We start from the raw sequence: 18868 nt of genomic DNA on the forward strand, positions 1-18868 counted from the left end.
ACTCAGCAATTAACTGGCACGGGCCACGGCTTAAATATTCACCAGCCCAGAGCAAACAAAAGACCTTCAAATCCATTCTCTATGGCACATGGTCTATATTTCTCTCATGCGTTTTCTTTTTCGGTCTGCTGATTTTTAGCACGTATTCACAAAACTGTTCTTACTCATAAAGCATTTGGTGTGTCTTTCGAATACATCACAGCAAAATGAAAAAAATCATCTTAATGTTGTTTCAAAACTACGTGCCTTCAAAAAGAGAATCACATTATCACTTTCTTTACAGATTTTTTTATGATTATAAATCTGCCTAGCATTTTTTGTGCTCCATAGAAGAAAGTCATGCTCAAAACAACACGAGGCTGAATAAATTATGAATAAAAATGCTAAGAATTTAATTTGGACAACTTTAAAGCCAACTGTTGTTGTTTTTTCTGCAGCCTCAGAAAGAATATTTATATGGTCTTATTTGTTTATTTATTTTAAAACAACTATCCCTTTAAGACTTTAAGATCAGACAAGTATAACAATATAGAAAGTGGGTAAACTGACAAAACGAAAATGAAAAATCATATCTGTCAAAGTAACGCATTCGAAAAAATACAAATCCTCTATTATATTTCCATGCATAAATCAAGTATAATTAGTGAGCGCGCTGAAACTTCAAAAGAAAGCGTAGTAAAACTGAACAACAAAGGTTACAGATCTCTGCGACTTTTACTGCATTCCTCTCACCGTTACAAACAAAAACGCCTTCGAGAAGCAGGACAAATGCGCACGGGGCTGAGAGTGAACGCAGTTCCGCCTGTCCCGCGCACTGCCCCCCTTCAGCAGCGCGCTCCGCGTTCTCCCTGCGCTCGCCGAGAGGAGGCGGGCCGAGCGACAAGCGGAACTGCTTTTGATCCCCGAGGGACTCGCAGCCTTCACATTCCGCGCATTCCAGGGGCCGTGAACAATCGGAGCTCGGTCATTTATTAGCAGAGCCCCTCCCCTTCTGAGCTCAGTCTGCTGGAGGAGCTCTCCAGACGCGCACGCAGCTCAAACATACGCATGGAAATAAAAGCCGTACCCAACGAATTTCCTTAAGGATTATAATCGTTAAACAGATAAACGAGAACAGAAAGTCGTCCGTAACTTTTGGTCGTGATGCGACTGTGATTCGGTGAGTTTTTAAAACGTTTTAATGTAGCTCGTTGTTGTAAATTGTTCTTTTTTTATGACACATTGCTTGGCGTCTACCAGTAAACGATGCTTTTATACGGTGTGGTTTAATGTTTATAAAATACACTGCGTACGATAGGAGTTTATGAATTTATTTGTGAGGTATATGCTGTAAACTCAACTTTGTACAATAGTTAAATGTAAATATTTTTGTGGAAGATACAACATCTGTTGCCACATTCAGGTTTAACTACCACAAAAAGAGGAACTAAGCAACTTTTATAATATACCCTTGTTTATAATGCTCTGTTTGTCATATTTCAATGCATTACTACAGTTGTGAATGTAAAACAAATGTGAGACACTAGATAGGAATTTGTCTTTGTTGCAGGAAATACTTTTCGCAACTTTGGAAAGTTATTGGCTGCTGCCCAATTTTCCTTCACTTTTAATTCTAACCAAAATGTAGAAACTTAAGAGGAAACCCAGTGCATGTTGGGGGTTGTAGGATGGTGCCAGTGGTATTTTTGGGTAAACGTGGTGTTGCTATGGGCAAAGGCAGTCAGCCTAGAAGCATGTGGAGTGAGGCACCACTCACTGGTGTTTGCTTTTGTTGAGTGTTGCAATATAGATGAGCAACAGCAAGGATTGCATTTGAAATCATTATTTAATTATTATTATATATATTTTTAAACCAGGTTCACAGTAAAGTCCAAAAAAACTCTCCTAGCACGGTATCATTGATTACTATCTGCAAAACAAAGACTGAAATGAGAACGGCAGAGGATTCGTCAGGCACTGTGCTGCATCGACTGATTCAAGAGCAGCTCCGTTATGGGAACCCTACTGATCCTACTCTGTTGGCCATCCAGCAGCAGGCTCTGCGTGGAGGCAGCAGCGGTGGAGGTGCAGGAAGCCCACGTTCATCCTTGGAAAGCCTAACGCAGGAAGAGTCACTTTCTCCTCAGTTGTCCACCAGGCAAGAGCCCCAGGGCCAAGAGCATCAGGGGGACTACCAGCATTCAGAGAGTCCCATCTGCCACCTCTATCAGCTCCACACAGAGGAGCTGCCTACTTATGAGGAAGCGAAGGCTCACTCACAGTACCTGGCCTACCAGAGAGGACAGGTAGGGCTTCAGCACGGCAGTCTGGAGACCCCCGGTGTGGTTGGAGGAGCCGAGCAAGAAGAGAGAGTGTGGGATATGAAGCGAGAACATGCTCGCTCGCTCAGCGAACACCTCATGCAGCTTTCGCTGGAGAGGAACTGTGCCCATGACAGTATTCCCATGAGCTCATCGCATAGCTACCCCCAGCTCTCTAATAACCACTCTGGTCCTGTTGTAAACGAGAGGCCAATGCATGAGCCAGACCAACGCGGTCCACCCCCGGAATACCCCTTCATGGTCAGATCCCCTGGATATATGCTTAGTCATTCACAGGAACATGGGCAGTATTACAAAGAGCCTCCCCCTGCTTTCCATTCACAGCATCATAGGTACGTTGAACTGATACATTCAGATTCATTTTTATTACATTTAGGTACATCATGGGTGGTTTGGCTTACTAATTGTTTATGTTTTTCTCTATCAGGTTATTTCCAACACAGTCGCAAACTCCCCGCCATAGTGGCCTGCCCACGTTGACCCCTGCTGGTCAGGATGTCATTGTTGGAGGATACAGCATCCCGGTGAACAACTGCCAAGTAGAGCAGCTCATTAAAGAGAACGAAAGACTGCGAGGAGAAGTGGAGAGCTACAGCGAGAAGGCAGCAAGGCTACAGAAGGTAAGAGAGTTCTCTCTCTTTTTTTTTTTCTTTCTTTCTTAGAAACCTCGCAAAACTGTTATTTCCTTGGTATGACCCCCACATTTTCCCGTTGATGCAAAAGAGGCAGCCGTGGCATTTGATTTTGATCTCAGAAAGGACCTACAAAGCATATGAAAACAAGAAATCATTGTGCGCTGGTGTCTTCTAGCTGCCTAAAGAGATTAGCCCTCTTGCCGACCGTGTAGGAATGCATGCAAGGGAGAAGATCACAAGGATTTTGATTTAATTTGAAAAGCAGTCATTCCTAGTGACTGAGTTGAAATTCCCAGTAACTTATTTAGCATGTGAAACAACATTGAATTTACTCATGCCTGCAATGCCAAGCATTTTTTTGTAATGTGATAATGTCATCACTTAAATACCAGAGTGTCATGCTAGAACAAGAGGGAAAAAACAGGTTTCTTTTGTTTGTGTTGTATTTGTTTTGGAAAGGTTTACTGGTCCTTGCATATGTCATTCAGTGGTGTAACATAGATTGAATTTCAGTTTGGATTCCACATAGTTCTTGAAATCAGAACAACTGTATTCTTAAAAGAATGCATTAGTGCAGTGGATCATGAAGATCATGAAATCGCCTTTATATGAAGCGATAAATTGTACAACACCGAAAGGGGATGCCTCCCTGTGTTGTTCTGTTGCCCTTTTTGTTAAGATTCCAATGGGATGCCAATAAGAGCAGATGTCTTCGCTCCTCTGTGTCCATGAATGAAGAAGGGGCTTTGCGTAGCCCACAGCTGACGGACTGGACTGTAAAGAGCAACAACCAGACCCCACAGCTGTGGATTCCCCGACTGAATGGCCCCTTTCACTTTCATTCTTGAACAGAACCCCACATAGCACACAGGGTCCTGCTTAAGAATTTATCTACCTGTATGAAATGAATGTGTTGTGATTCAAGGAAATCAAACTGCTGAGTGTTTTGTAATGACAGTTTAAACCGTTGTGGTCTTTCATGAGCCATTTTCTGCGTCATAAATTCCATACAGGTGAATACAGTGCGAAGTACTGTTCTTGTCTCTTAATGGTATGCCTTCAACAAGCACTTTTTATTCTTTGTTCCCCACGTTTGCCTTTGGCATCCCGCCCTGTAGGGAGATGAATGTACAGACACCTGGGACGCATAAGTGTTCTTTCAGGAATGTTGATTTAATTCCCAGTCGCTGAAGGCTCTGCGAGAGTGATTCACTTGTGGGCAAGCACCAGGAAGAGCTCAGCCAAGCACATTCCTCTCTTTTTCCCTTTCTTTACTGAATTGTTTTTATCAATCTGTCATTCTTGCTCTCTTGTCATTGTCTTATAATGTTTAGGTGTATGAAAGACGGCATAGTTGACCTGGAAATTTTGTATATTCACCCTCATGTGGTTTCAAATCCATATGAAATCCAACTTTAGCATAATGCCCAACTTGAATGAGTTGAGTGAATGAAAACCAGAAACTGATGAGTTTCTTTAGGATATTAATTTTATTAATATGCTTTTCCCCCCTCTTTCAGCTTGAACTGGAGATTCAGAGGATATCGGAGGCCTATGAGACTCTTATGAAGGGATCTGCAAAGAGAGAAGCCCTTGAGAAAACCATGAGGAACAAGCTTGAGAGTGAGATCAAGCGACTTCATGACTTCAACAGAGATCTCAGGGGTAAGATGGTTCACATAGCTGAGTAATTGTCTTTAAATATGAGCTACATGTTTAGGTATGAGGCGATAAATACTAATTGTTGACTCCCACATTAGACCGCCTGGAAACAGCCAGCAAACAGAGAGCAGCCATGGAAGTTGAAGACAAGAGTCGGCATGCCTTTGCCAAACTGGTTGAGCGAAGTAAGAATTCCCCTTTGCTTTACTATAAATTATCTTTCTCCCAATGTGTGGACAGTGCGGTCAACCATGTGAGCAGCCCCAGCTGTTCCCACTGACTTTTTATGTTTATGTTGTAGGCATAACGATGCATTCCTCTGCAATAATGCACTGCGTGCTTATCATTGATGTGATTCCTGACTGAGCGTTTGGATTAATATATTTCTTGCAATTTTTTTTTTTATTTACCAAATTAAGTGCTATGTAGGGTTCAGTAAATAGCTGGTTAGGTGCATGTTGAATTCTGCATCTCGGTTGCTTTTAGAATTTGACCACCAACCATTATTAACACTGGAAGTAAATGTGACCTGGATTCCTGAAATATTTTCAGGTATTTTGGGATATTCCGTCCTCCTGGAATGCCAACAGCCCCCACCACTAGTTCAGTTTCTGAGGCCCTAAGCACCCCTTCTGATGGCCTATGCACTGGCTTTCCATTTTTGGTCATATTAGAGCTAAAGAATTTAGAGCCGTGTTAGGGTAAATTAGATTTGTTTTGCTAATCCTAATAGGGATTGTTGTTGTTGTTGTTGTTCAGCATTTGATTTGACTCTTTTTTTCCAATTCCCTTAAGGATTTATGTATGAGGTAAAAAAAATTTTTTACCTTCTTTTCATATTCGTGTATTAAAATTAGTTCACCTCCAAGTCTGAAACAGAATCAGTTTTGTGGAAACAAAAAGCTTGGATTCTTAAATGTTCAAAACTTCTTGTGAGCCAACACATAAGCATGTCCAAGCCACAATTCAGCATTTCTGACGACTTATGTGTAAATTAACATTTATGACCTTGTGGAGCTATTTGCTTTACATGTTTACTGCCTGCCTCAGAGGCATTCCAGAGATTCAGTTGGTACAAAGACGTGCCTGTGTGCGTAAGTGGATAAGAGGAAGTCTGCATTCCTTCCATAGGCATTTGTTTGGGGTTGTATAATCAGAGTAGCAGAATGGAAGACTAATTGATGTCTAATTTGTTTTCCATCTCACAAGGCATTCAAACTGCCCCAGAAACAAGTGAGTTGGATTTAGTATGTCCCTTTTCAGTGAGCCAAGTTATCATAGAGCATTTCGGAATTCAGCATCCCAAATGGGAATTCATTGAATTGCTTTTGTAATCTGGGAATTCTAAAGCAGTCTGCAGTGTAGGTCAAAGGACATGCGGAAACTCGGCCACTCCCCTGCAAACCCAGACAGACATGTGTAAATCAAGCATGCCTCTTTTGTTCCAGACTCTTGTGGGAAGCTTATCCCCTGAGAATTGGTTAGAATGAGAGAATGCTCTGGACACACCCCAGTCCTACAGCACGGTCATTCATTTTGTGGCCTGTGTAACAACTAGGCATGATGGGTGAATTGCAAGCATTGCTTGTACCCTTACTGTAGTAAGTTGTCGTGGTCCATAGTTCTCACAATGTTTGTTTCTTTCTCTCCATAGATGAAGATCACCTTAGAGAGCGGGAACGTCTGGAGAAAGAGCTGCAGCATCTGCATGTCTCAGGAGAAGAATGGAAGAGGCGCAGAGAAGCCTTGGAGCAAGCGCTGATGTCCGCTCAGACACGAAACAGGCAGCTGGAAGAAGAGTTACGAAGGAAAAGAGCTTATGTTGAGAAGGTGGAGAGAATGCAAAGCGCCCTGGCACAGTTGCAGGCGGCATGTGAGAAGAGGGAGGCGCTGGAGTTAAGATTGAGGACCAGACTGGAGCAGGAGTTAAAGAGCCTGAGAGCACAACAGGTAAAAAAAAAATATTTTGTGCACTCAACTGGTGAGAAAATTATGTTTTGGGCTTGACAAGTAAACCTTTCCTTTCTCTTTCAGTGGAAGTCTCAAGCCCAGCAAACGAGTCCTGGGTCCTACTCAGACCTTAGCATGTCATCTTTGCATCAGCAGCTGAGGGAGCGAGAGGAGCAGGTTCTGGCCCTGGAGGCTGACATAACCCGCTGGGAGCAGAAGTATCTTGAGGAGAGCACAATGCGTCAGTTCGCCATGGATGCTGCTGCTACTGCTGCAGCTCAGAGGTGAGTCGATGCAAGTGATAGAATCCCTGCCTAAAAGGACAGGAAATTGGAATTCATTTGAGATGAAACTTGTCTAAACTGTTGTATAACTGTAATGCTCTTTTCAGAGATACAACAATCATCAACCATTCACCTCGCCATTCGCCCAATAGCAGCTTCAATGAGGACTTGCCATCCCCTAACCACAGACATCAGGAGATGGAAAACCGGTATGTCCACTATTGCATTCTCTCTATCCAACTGGAAAGTCAATCAAAATTTGTTAACAAAATTCCCGGTAGTCTGCTGTATCTCACAGAAGTCTGTTTTATCAGGATTCGGGCGCTTTATGCTCAACTTTTGGAGAAGGATGCCATTATAAAGGTCATGCAGCAGAGGTCACGACGGGAGCAAGGCCGTCCTGAGTCACAAGGCCTACGACCTGCTCGATCTGTTCCCTCCATCAACACGGTTTCCACAGCTAGCACGCGAACCAAAGGTGAGCATAGTAGCCATAGCCAGCCAGTTCCAATCATGCAGAATTTATAATAATAATATGGCATCTGAAACATCAGCCCCCTGTCTTTCATCCACTGTGCCCAAAAGGAGGCTTCCCATTCCTCTACTTAAATCTGGGAGAGAGAAGCACCCGGTGTCAGTCAATTATAGTAAGCCTAAAAGGACAGGAAATTGGAATTAATTTGAGATAAAACTTGTCTAAACTGTTGTATAACTGTAATGCTCTTTTCAGAGATACAACCATCAACCATTCACCTCGCCATTCACCCAATAGCTCCAACCTACCTTCTTGCAACCCTGAAAACCAAGTGTTCAAGTGTTTAATTTGGGTTGCAGGGATTAGATACCCCTGCTATATGTCTGCAACATATATGAAACAAAAATTACTCACACTTTCAACTGGACAACTGGCAGCTTCTTTACTTAGCGTCTATGTAATGTCGCCAAGAAAGAATGTGGCAACTGAAATAAAAAGAGCGCGGCGACTAGTCTGTGTTCTTGAAATAGTCGACATCTTGTGAAACGGAATATATTTTGCTGTTCTCTAGAATAGATCCTCCAGAATAGTAAAGGGAGTTTACAGGATGCCAAATGTTTGCATGGTGGAATGCCCATGTTGGAATCGGTAATTAAACTGCTTCCTTTTCTGTCTGTGATTTTTAGGGAAGAGCCTCTCAGATGACCAGACGGCAGCCGCGTCATTGCCCCCATTGCCCCATCCGCTAGCCAAAACCCAGTGTCGAGACAGCAGCACCCAGTGTGAAGAACCTTCATATGAGACCAACCCTAAAACAGAACCTTCTCCACAATCTTCCATTGCTCTCAGTTCTGGTGTGTAAACTATCTTGACTTGTGTCACTTACTCTATTTATTTGGTATTTCTGGAGTATATGTACCGACATACAATGGGATAAATACAATATGTAGTATCAGGTGACAAAGACAATGCTTAACGGTTAGAACTTCTATAATGATGGTGCTTACTTGCCCTATTGAACTAGAGTGGTTAAAGAGTAACCTGAGCACCATGTCAAAGCAGCAATTGGGGAGTGAACTCAAACAAAACATAGTCAAAGTTTTGTAAAACCTCCTGCCTTGTTTGCTCTCCAGGCATTAGCCAACAAAGCTGAAGATCTTGTATTTCATTTCAGATTCCACTGTTCTCAACACAAGCCAGATCAGCAGCGCGGTTGAAAACGACATGGTGGAGATTCTCATCTAAGATGAATGGGTGTTCAGCTTGATGCTGCCTGTTGTTCTTACACACAGAAGATTCTCGTTGGGTGTCCATCTGAGGACCAACCACATAAGAGAATCCCGTGCTTGCTATGAGAAGGACCTCGCCATTGAAGCATCAGACAGAGAGGAAAAACGAATAGTGGGAGTAACCTAAAACTGATCCTCGCTGAAGGAGAGCTGAGCTCTTCTGACAGTTCCTCCACACGTTAAAGGACAGTGTTCATTCTCAGCCTGGACTGTGAGATGTTATGGTCTGAATGTGAGGTACTTGAACAGTACTCTACAGAGCTCCAAAAAGCTACCACAAGACTTCTTAAATGCTTATAAACACATTGTACATGTTCTTTTGTATTTATGAGTATTGCTGCTGACTATGTGACAGAAAGGAGAAATAGGAAGAAATATCCCACTGTTGTGAAACTTGTTTTTGCATTTGTTTTTCGTTTGAGGAACAACCAAGGGCAGTGTTGATGTTGTTTTTGTCCCTTTTTTTTTTTTTTTTTTTTTTTTTTTTTTTAAACCAACTAAGTATACCGACCCGTGTAAGATTATATCCCACATTCCTAGATAAAAGTACAGACAAATATATCTCTAACTTTATGTGCTCCATGTATAGTAGATGTACCATCGCAACTGCTTCATCCTTAAATATCAAGAAAAAAATAGTTTGGATTGTAGGAGGCCAGATACAGTTTGAACCTGGAGTCCTGGGATTAGACAATTTACCAGAATAGTTGGGTAAATACTTCACTAGCACTCCCTTTGACTAAATTATCAGTACAGTTGGTGTTCTTACTATAATTGACTGACACCGGGTGCTTCTCTCTCCCAGATTTAAGTAGAGGAATGGGAAGCCTCCTTTCGGGCACAGTGGATGAAAGACAGGGGGCTGATGTTTCAGATGCCACATTATTATTATTATTATTATTAATAATATTATTTTGCGCCCAGAACTGCAACCACCATGCTCGCCACTCCCTCGCAGACAAGCCGGAGCTAATCTTCCCACATTCCTTTGTGGCGGAATGCCCCTGCTCAGAGGAAAAAGGCTATCTACAGTCTGACCTTTGGCCTTGTTCAAAATGGCTGGCATTTAGACTACCATCCTCTTTTTGGATCTGTTTATTTGTGTTGTGCTGCAGTAGCTGGTTCTACTGTTAGCATATGACGCTAGTTTGATTTTGTGACTCAAAGGTCCTCTGATGTGACTGTGACTTGCCTTGATATCTGGGACAGAGAGTTTTCTGCCTGTTTGCAATCAAGACTAGCATTATAGTGGGATAATGACATGAAATGTTACCGTGAAAACAAACAGTCTTATCTATGTGGGTAATAAGTATCATAACATGTTAATTTAACCTTTCTCGCTATCATTAAATGCTACTTTTATTTTCCTGTTGGCTCTAATACAACGCACTTGCTGGTCAATGCTTTGTAGTGGAGTCATGCTTGTTTTGTTCACTATTTGGACTGTTTACAGAAAGGGCTGTTTTGAAACGAGAGAATTTAATATATTTTGTGTATTATTTTACTTTTTGGTATTTAGTAATGTGAACATGCCAAAGATTTGCATTACGATTAAGTTATATAATAAAATATGAGCATTAGCGACGTGAAATGTAGATACGCAGTTCAAACTGGTTGACCCATATTTGGATGTTGCTGTGAACTTCAAGAATGGGGAATTTTGTATGTCATTTAACATTTCAGTAATTTGAATAAAACTTTAATATATATCTTTACAAAGACAATGTTTTGGCTGGTTTGTTTCTTTACGGTAAAGACAGATGTGTTTAGAGGGAGGTACGAGTGGTGTGTCCCCCTCAGATGTTTCGCATGTGCAAGTCTGCACAAGCTGCTCTTATCGGTGTCCCTTCTTTGGCATGAATGACATCTTTCTTTCAGAGCACAAGGGAGCCTTATTCACAACAGCAAAACAATTCTGCCACCTGCTTCACTGTTGGCAAGCGGTCTTCATGAAGAGAGGCCACATTCCTGCTTTGCTTTCAAAGCCTCAAAAAGAACATTCCACTCATCAAAAGCGCAAATGTTAAAATGGAAACATGGAAAAAGAGCAACAGCGACCAAACTGCTATAAATACATAATGAAAGCACAATGATTAACCAAATGCTTAGAACACGGTTATGGAAGTAAACAGGAGCCTGCTGTTTTGTGGTTTGGCATAGATATCATTTTAGCCTCTGTGAGCTCGCTTTGAACTCGAGAGGTGCATCCAAAATTGCTTATTGAGGAGGTACTTTGTTTGAGGTGAAACAAACAATGCTTCTCTGCTATTCACAACTCCACTCTATTGGCATTAGATGCGCACTTCATGATCTCAGTGGAAATAATTGGTCCTCTGGGTATTTTCACCTCCTGTTTTGATTACTATATTCAGACATGTTACTCTTTTCATACTTTTAGTAGGTAAACATGTGCTATGTAGTAGGTAAACAGGCATATTGGGATGCAGGATATAAAACTAACTGCCTTAGGCAAATTAGAGCTAACCAGACAAGGGTCTAAACAGTTTGAAACGCTTTGCAAGCCAAATTGATTCAAAGCTCCATAGCTGAACAAGAGGAATTTGCCCCCTGGTAGAGTAAAACATGTTAAAGCATTCCATTCCAAATGGGGAAGAAGAGAGATGTCTGACATGTCAGATAAGAAGTAAAGCTGAATTGCTTTTCCTTTTTATTTATTTTTTTAGCACCCAGAGGAGAATTCTATACCTCAGACGTTGATCATAACTCAGGAAGTGTAGTGGAGGTCTCAGTTCAGTTATATATCTTTAAATCATCAGTTTTGTCTTGAATGTTTCTCAATGTGGAGAAAGAAAAACAGCCATTATGAATTATGAATGAGCATAATGCTCTTCATTTCAATACATATTCAGATAATATTGTAAGGTTTCTCAACTATCGCTCTTCATAGTCCTGAAGAAATTAGCTGCAAACTCACCTGCTTGTAATTTTCTAGTAATCTTGAAGACCTTGATTAGCTTGTTCAGGTGTGTTTGTTTAGGTTTGCAGCTAAACTCCAGGATCTACAGAGTCAGAGATGAGAAACCATGCATCACTGAGATCTTATTTAAAACCTCAAGTGCAGTGTTCCTATATTCTGGCCCTACTCTGGAAAGCTTTGCCCTAACTCTAATCATTGACATCCAAGCATACTAGTTTGTACAAGTTCTGCAGCGTTAATGTACAGAAATGTACAGGTAGGTGATTTTGATCAGGGTTTGAACTTCAGGACCAAATATTCAGGAATATTTTGAGAGACCGGTGCCTCATAGAGGAGTCTCACTTTTCATATTTAATTTTAATCTTATTAAGAGTGGGTTTGTATAAGGCACAAACCTATATAAAAAAACGTGCCTAGTAGAGTTTCACCTTTCCTCCCTGCTCTGTCAGCAGCATTAATCTCTCAAGATCTTTGACTCCCAAGTTCTGTTCATCAGATGCATTTTTTAAATAGTTTTCAAAAGAATGCAGACAAATGATTCACTGTATAAGAGCAGCCTTTTTTAGTCTTTTTCCAGCCTACCAACTTAATGTGTTCTTGTTTCAGGTTAAACTGTTTTGTAGTAGCCTATGCATTAATATGATGATCCTCACGCACACCCTGAGCAATTTGATTGCTTAAAAGCTATAGAACACCTAACAGTGTTAAATAAGTCCACTGAGAAGAGGACAGTGTGCGTTCTTCAGTGGGTTTCTGTTTTCAGGATAAATATTTTGCCTCGCATGCCTCCCTCAGTAGGTGTGAGCTGGCATTCCATAAATGCTTTGCGAGATACCTGGCCGATGGGTTTGCTTGTGACAGATCAGTGTGACTTTTCTCAGCTGAAGGAGTACAGATGCAGGGAATGCTCCTGCTGGAATGTCTCACTCCTCAGGGGGCTCCAGTACACTTCAAGGTCAACCAATGGCCTGGTGTGCTAGCAGTCACCTCCTTTCAGAATCATCACTGTCCTTTCGTAACGGCAGGTTCCTGGACTTATAAATTACTTGTATGTAACTGAAAGCTTTTGCCTCAGTTGAATAGTCTTGTTAATTTCTGGTGTTCTGTCTAGGTGAGGGGTCAGATTGGTGGACTAAGAGCTTCAACATCTGTTAGTGCGCATACTAAGATCTCACGCTGTTTCCATGGGGAATGTCATTCTTGGCACTCTAGTTGTTTTAGCAGGCTTCCCAGGCTCCCCAAATTTCAGTGTAACCATCAGGGACTTGGTCCATTCCAGAAACATCTGCAATTTGAAAATGTAAAAGCCTTGAAGACATCTGCAGTTTGTTCAGATAATCATGTACAGCAATTCTTTTGCTATAGGTGATGTTCCTAGTGAATTGTGACAGTTCACCCAAAAATGAAGTTCTGTCATCTTTTACTTACTAAATGGCTTACTTACTTCTGTAGAACAAAAAGAAATCCCATTTTATCCAAAAATGAGTAGGCTCCAACGTTGTTTAGTTTCAAACATTGTTCAAAATATCTTCTTTTGTGTCTCACTGATCAATGAAATGCATTCATGCTTTCTCTTTACATGATTAAAAATGGGAAAAATGGTTCCCATTAATGTTCAAAATAGTTTTTTCCAGTGATGCCCTCACTGACTCAAATGAAAAACATATTGTCAGTACTGGCCTTTACAGATGATCCGAAGATCTTAGTAACATGTTCTTGGTCAAGGACCTTAGTTACACATATCTAGAAAAACAATTCAAGAAGTCTAATGTTGTGTTTTCCGTCAGTTCCCAAGGAGACTCGCTGAGATTCCAAAACCTCCAGGAGTGTGGATGGAATAAATTTACCTCACCAACTCTTTCCCCTTTCCTTTCCAAAGAACAGTTACAGTTGTCTAATTTTAAAGGCATCCTATTATCCCTCTTTTACAAGATATTATATAAGTCTCAGGTGACCCAGAACATGTCTGTGAAGTTTCAGCTCATAATACCCAAAAATCTTTATATCCTTCTAAAGATCTTTATTGGCGTGTTTTGTTTTGCTGCAACTTTTTTTTTTTTTTTTTGCATGGGAATAGATTTTTTTTTTATGAGTTAAATTTAATATGAACGGATTGGAACTGGTTAACAACCTTAGAGCCCACCTCAGGTCTGTCTTTAAAAGGTTTATCAGTTACTATTTAAAAAAAGGGCTGCCCAGGCCTTTATGTTTATTAAAGTATGCTTTGGGCAGGAATTATTTAAATTCAGGATATTGTGGCAAGTAAAGAAAATTCAGGACTACAATTGAAGCATTTCAGGGAGTACAGAATACCTCACTTTGGATTGGAATTTATGCTTCGTAATATATATATATATATATATATATATATATATATATATATATATATATTTTAAATCCAGTAAAATGATCCACTAAAAGTTGAAGTGTAAAAACAAAAAGCACAATAGTGCTCCCTTTAATTAGCTTTATGATGAAAAATACCTAATATTTTTGGCAGCTATTTGAAGCCCATCTGTATTGAATCACACACAACATAAATGTACCAAGTAAAAACATTTCAATTTAAATACAGTTGAACAACTGAAACTAAGAGAGTGTAAAATTCATCTATCGAAATTTAGATTAGAAAGCAAACTAACAAAATAACATTTTGTTTTATATGCCTTAAAACCAATTAACCGCTTTGAACTAACCCGACAGCACAAAAGGGCTCCACAAAGGGAGGGTGTGGTGTTACTGAGTCAGGATAATCTTTTCAGGCAGATGCATCTCTTCTATCTGCTATTTGAAAAGTGCTGAAGGTGGAGCAACAGGAAGTGCAAAAGTATCATCTTCCTGTCATAGGGAGCTGAATTTGACACCCAGGTGTTTTGTCATGTTTTATGCAATGTTAAGCTCAGAATGGCTTTCCTATTAGTCAGTGAGGTGTATTAGGGTGAGGTAGGTTTCTGTGCAGTCAGCTGTGTTTAAACGTCTTTTATATATTAGGTTTAACAAGTGAAATTACTTAGTCAAATTAATAATTTTGGTTTAATTTAAAATGCAATTTGCTTAAAATACACAACCACACCTCAAATTTTGTAGAGACGTTTTTTTTTTTTCTAGAATAATTCTAGAAATTTCTAGAATAATTTCACTGTTAATTATCAAAAACATTTAAATATTCAGCTTTTTTGAAAATGGTGTGCAAAATTCTCAGTACAGGATGATGTTCTGTCTTTTATCTCCAGCATGTTCTTTAATGACAAGATGAGGCCTTACATAAACTGGAATAAAGGCTAGATGAAGCAAATTCTAATCTCCGTCACTGTGACTCTATTCTAAAGATAGCTTAATTATGATCTGTTATTGTGCCCCAGTCTAGAGAACATCCAACGACTTATATCAAGAGCTCCTCAGGAAGGTCAGACATGCCTGATGGATGCCAGACTGATGAAGTGTTCAAATTACCTGGCATAAGACTCAAAGCGTCTATGTAGCAGCATTGCAAATATGAATTAGTCATCGCGAAGCATCCGTACACCTGTATTTACGTCCATGTCCGTGTGTTATGAAGAGACTTGGGAAATAGCAATCGGTTTTCAAATGTTTTCATGTTTGTCAGAAACAACTTCAGAATTCCGTACTTCCACTGAAACGTTTATTCGCAGATACGATTTGATTTACCCAGCATGTGATGATTTTTCCCAGTAACGGCATACCGTGTTAACCCAGATAAGGTCCTCGCTCTGCTATGTAATGCATGCTGTAGACAGGAATGTTCACTATGCTGTTTCACAAGAGCTCAATCCCGGTCACACACTGACAGGTGAGGATGGACAGCGTCACTTATTTAGTAGCGCACATGCTCTGGCCTCATGTTTGCACGTGGCTTGGAGAGAAATGTGAAGAAATGGCTGTTTCTAAGTGCCCTCTCGGATTAACCTTTGGTGCATGCACATTAGAGGCCACATGCACATGACTGAAGGAGTTGGATGGATGTTTATGTTTTATTGCCAATTTTCTGCATATGAGCCACAGAAGAATCTAGAATGTTCTGTTGGCCAGGGGGGAAAAAATAAGCTTTTCCAGGGCCCGACAAATGCGAGTTGCTACATACAGCAATGTAGGCAATGTCTGTAAGTGTATATATCATCTACCCTTTTAGACTCATCAATAGTCGCTGTACATTTTGGTAGTCTAAATTTTGAGGTCACACTTGTGATCCTGGAGGCCAAAAAGGACCTTATTCATGTTTTTTTGCACTATGGCTTTCTTTGGGATTGAAGAAGAAGAAAAATGCTCTACAGTTGAAATTTCCTATGCCAGAATTAATGTATTTATTTTTGAACACATTTACGACACATTTACAAAAAAAATGAAAGCGTGAGTTTTGGCCAAACATTTACATGACACTAGTATCTGGGGTGCCTGGAAATGCAAACTTTTGAAAACGGGTTTTAAATATGTGTATTACGTTTCCAGTCTATAGTTCGCAGGCAAGGAGTTTCTTCACAAAGGCCCAGACCTCACCAACTACTGGCCTGGCATGCATAATACAGCATTTTTAATTGTTTTCGTTATCCAGCAGGGGATACAACAATGGTTTCTGTATGCAAAGCTACCTTTGCAAAAAAAAAAAAGTGCAAAGGAAATTCTACACAAAGTGTATCTTTGTTGTTTAAACATACCCTAAGTGACTTAAACCTTAAAAATCCACACCTTGTCTACGTGCCACAAAAATTGTGTATCATTGTAAAAAAAAAAAAAAAAAAGTGCCTGAAATGCCACAGGAAAAAAAAAAAACCTTTTGGTCACACATTCTTCTAAAGCTTGCTTGTTTTCTGCAGCTCCTAGAATTATCTACATCTTTGACCTAAAAAACAAACATAGAAACAAAGATTGAGAGTGAGTGATGTTATCCGCGTCGATTCTGAATACTTTTCTTTTCCAGGGTAAACAGATGAGAAGCGCGGAACTAGAATTATAATTTCTTTTGAGAGGGCATTTATGGATCCCTACTAAATCTGCTTTCTAAGATCGGAGCATGGTCTGTTTTCGTCTAGAGGTTATGTGTGTTTTAAACCTGTCACTAAATAAATTATTTTACTCTTGCATAACCTTTTGGAATGTTTGCACTCTAGCACGTGTAACGCATAACCTGTCCTCATCTCATGCTGGCGCATTTCTGCCCTCTCCAGGCCTTGACCACGGTTTAGAAAACTGCATTGAATTCATTTAATGCGATACTTTCACCTTTGATACCAACAGGGCAAATGAAGTCATGCATGTTTTAGTGACACAAGAGTTTTTAACTGTTTATTGTGCAGGATCTTAGTGGATTTTTAAAATGCAATCAAGTATTACGCAAAAGTACGATATTAAGCAATGCTTCCAGCAGGAGCTTAGATAATAATTTATTCATATTGCTTAAATACCGATAGCAAAGGTACAATAAAAGACAACACATGGCATCCACCGCCTCTCTTTTCTTCCTGTGCTGTAGCTTTAAGTGAAGCCATTCGTGGAAAAATACAGAGATTACACGGTCCTTGCTCCAAACAAACTAAATGATAAGATTTGTTAGATTAATGGGAAATTCTATTGATCCAAATAAAGTCTCAACACATGCCTGAGCTTTTGCAAGAAGCACCTTACTTGACTGACAGAAATAGCCTCGCACTCATCCAGGAAAACAGTTTTGACTCGTATGAGAGTACAGCAGTGTTGCCAAACATCCTGGGTATCCCGTGATGTAATGCCCCACATGTGTGCTAGTAACATGAAGCTAAAGCCGTGGGATTGTTATCCATGCACTAGGACTTTTCAGGTCTAAAACTGTCTGTTATACCTTCTAAACCCCATCCTGGGTATTTGATTATGCAGACTTTATTGCTTTTTTTCTAAGGAGGATAAAATAACATGACAATAACGTGAGGTATCTTGATAGTAGTTTAAGAGTTAAGTGGAGCTTTTTTATAGTTTAGGCCGTAACCCTTTTTTGTTGAAATACTTGATGCCAAAAATCTGAGCACATAAAAATATATGATTTTGAAAAAAAAACCCAACAACATCAACTGATAACAGTTGTTTATTTTGTAATATCATTATGAGGCAAAAGTGAATGATTTCAAGAAAAACAAAGAAAAGAGTAGAGTGTGTGACGCTGTCTTTTGAGGAATGAAATGAACTGAAAATGACTAGCAGGGCTTCATTCTAAAAACCTCTTGGAATTTTTCTGGACTTGGGCCAGACAGGAAACCTAAAGCTTTTGTTTGTCTGCTCCAAATTTGTGTCACCAATCAGCACAAGATAGTTTTGAAACATTGAACATTGCTACTACCCCTGAAGGTCAGGAGAGATTAAAAAAAAAAAAAAAAAAAAAAACTTTTATAGAGATTAATTTTATGGAGTAGCTAAGTCTAAAATAATATATCAATGAGTTTGTTTAGCTATTGCAAAGTACATGAATTACATTAATAGTGAAATGTCACAAGGGTCATTTACTATTACATTTTAAATTGATATCTGCACTGTTAACTTCTGCGGGTTGAGTTTTTTATTTTGTAGAATTGTGGCTGTGTGTGTGTGTGTGTGTGTGTGTGTGTGTGTGGATCTAGGCTATTTAAAGAAACTTGATGTTTGTAGGTAATGTTTGATTATTTAGTTTAGTTGTGCCATCTGGTGGACAGCATAAAATGCATTTCAGTAGAAATCATATGCCATTTATTTAAAAGTAAAACGTTTAATCCCCTATTGAATGAAATTCTCCCTCAACAATACAGCTTGGAGCAGATAAAACATATAATGCAAAACTTAGTACAGGACTTGTATAATGACAAGTTAAGCATGGAAAAGGATACTCTCACGCACAGTGCTCAGACTTCCTGATTTTATTTGTACCAAACAACTTCATTATATTTCCTGTGTTCTTAAAACCTCATGTCTATTATGTATGTAACTCATACGTAATAAACAGGTTAGAACACTCACACAATGATGTATGGATTGTTAGAATATGAAAATATTTGGCTGAGATACAACTACTTGAAAATCTGGTATCTGAGGGTACAAAATATTGTAAAAAGTGCCTTTAAAGTTGTCCAAATGCATATTACTAATCGATATATTTACAGAGGAAAATTTTACTAAATATCTTAATGGAACATGTTTTTTATTTTAATATCCAGATTTTTGGCATAAAAGAAAAATATGTCATTTTGAGTCATACAATGTCTTTTTGGTTATTGCTATATCAAATATACCCGTGCTATTTAGAACTGGCATTGTGGTCCAGAGTCACTTAGCAGTGAACACTATTTCTCTACTGTT

At 39.6% G+C, this 18868-nt stretch overlaps 1 protein-coding gene across 1 annotated transcript; it reads left to right on the top strand.

Moving 5' to 3' along the window:
* The first annotated feature begins 924 nt into the window (after positions 1–924).
* Positions 925–10335, top strand: amotl2a (angiomotin like 2a). Its single transcript, XM_043242116.1, has 11 exons — positions 925–1159; positions 1857–2653; positions 2749–2941; positions 4477–4621; positions 4717–4803; positions 6273–6568; positions 6653–6852; positions 6960–7061; positions 7167–7330; positions 8014–8181; positions 8502–10335. Exons 2-11 carry the CDS (start codon positions 1929–1931, stop codon positions 8570–8572), a joined length of 2151 nt encoding a protein of 716 aa, XP_043098051.1. The 5' UTR covers positions 925–1159; positions 1857–1928; the 3' UTR covers positions 8573–10335.
* The last annotated feature ends 8533 nt before the right edge of the window (positions 10336–18868 follow it).

Source organism: Puntigrus tetrazona, chromosome 6 (genome assembly GCF_018831695.1).
Source record: "Puntigrus tetrazona isolate hp1 chromosome 6, ASM1883169v1, whole genome shotgun sequence".
Classification (NCBI taxonomy): domain Eukaryota; kingdom Metazoa; phylum Chordata; class Actinopteri; order Cypriniformes; family Cyprinidae; genus Puntigrus; species Puntigrus tetrazona.

Excerpts from the sequence above, each read along its gene's own strand:
- amotl2a (XM_043242116.1), top strand. The coding sequence starts at position 1,929 with ATGAGAACGGCAGAGGATTCGTCAGGCACTGTGCTGCATCGACTGATT. Across the intron at positions 2,654-2,748 it reads TTCCATTCACAGCATCATAG|GTTATTTCCAACACAGTCGC; the intron begins GTACGTTGAACT and ends TTTCTCTATCAG. Across the intron at positions 4,622-4,716 it reads CTTCAACAGAGATCTCAGGG|ACCGCCTGGAAACAGCCAGC; the intron begins GTAAGATGGTTC and ends CTCCCACATTAG.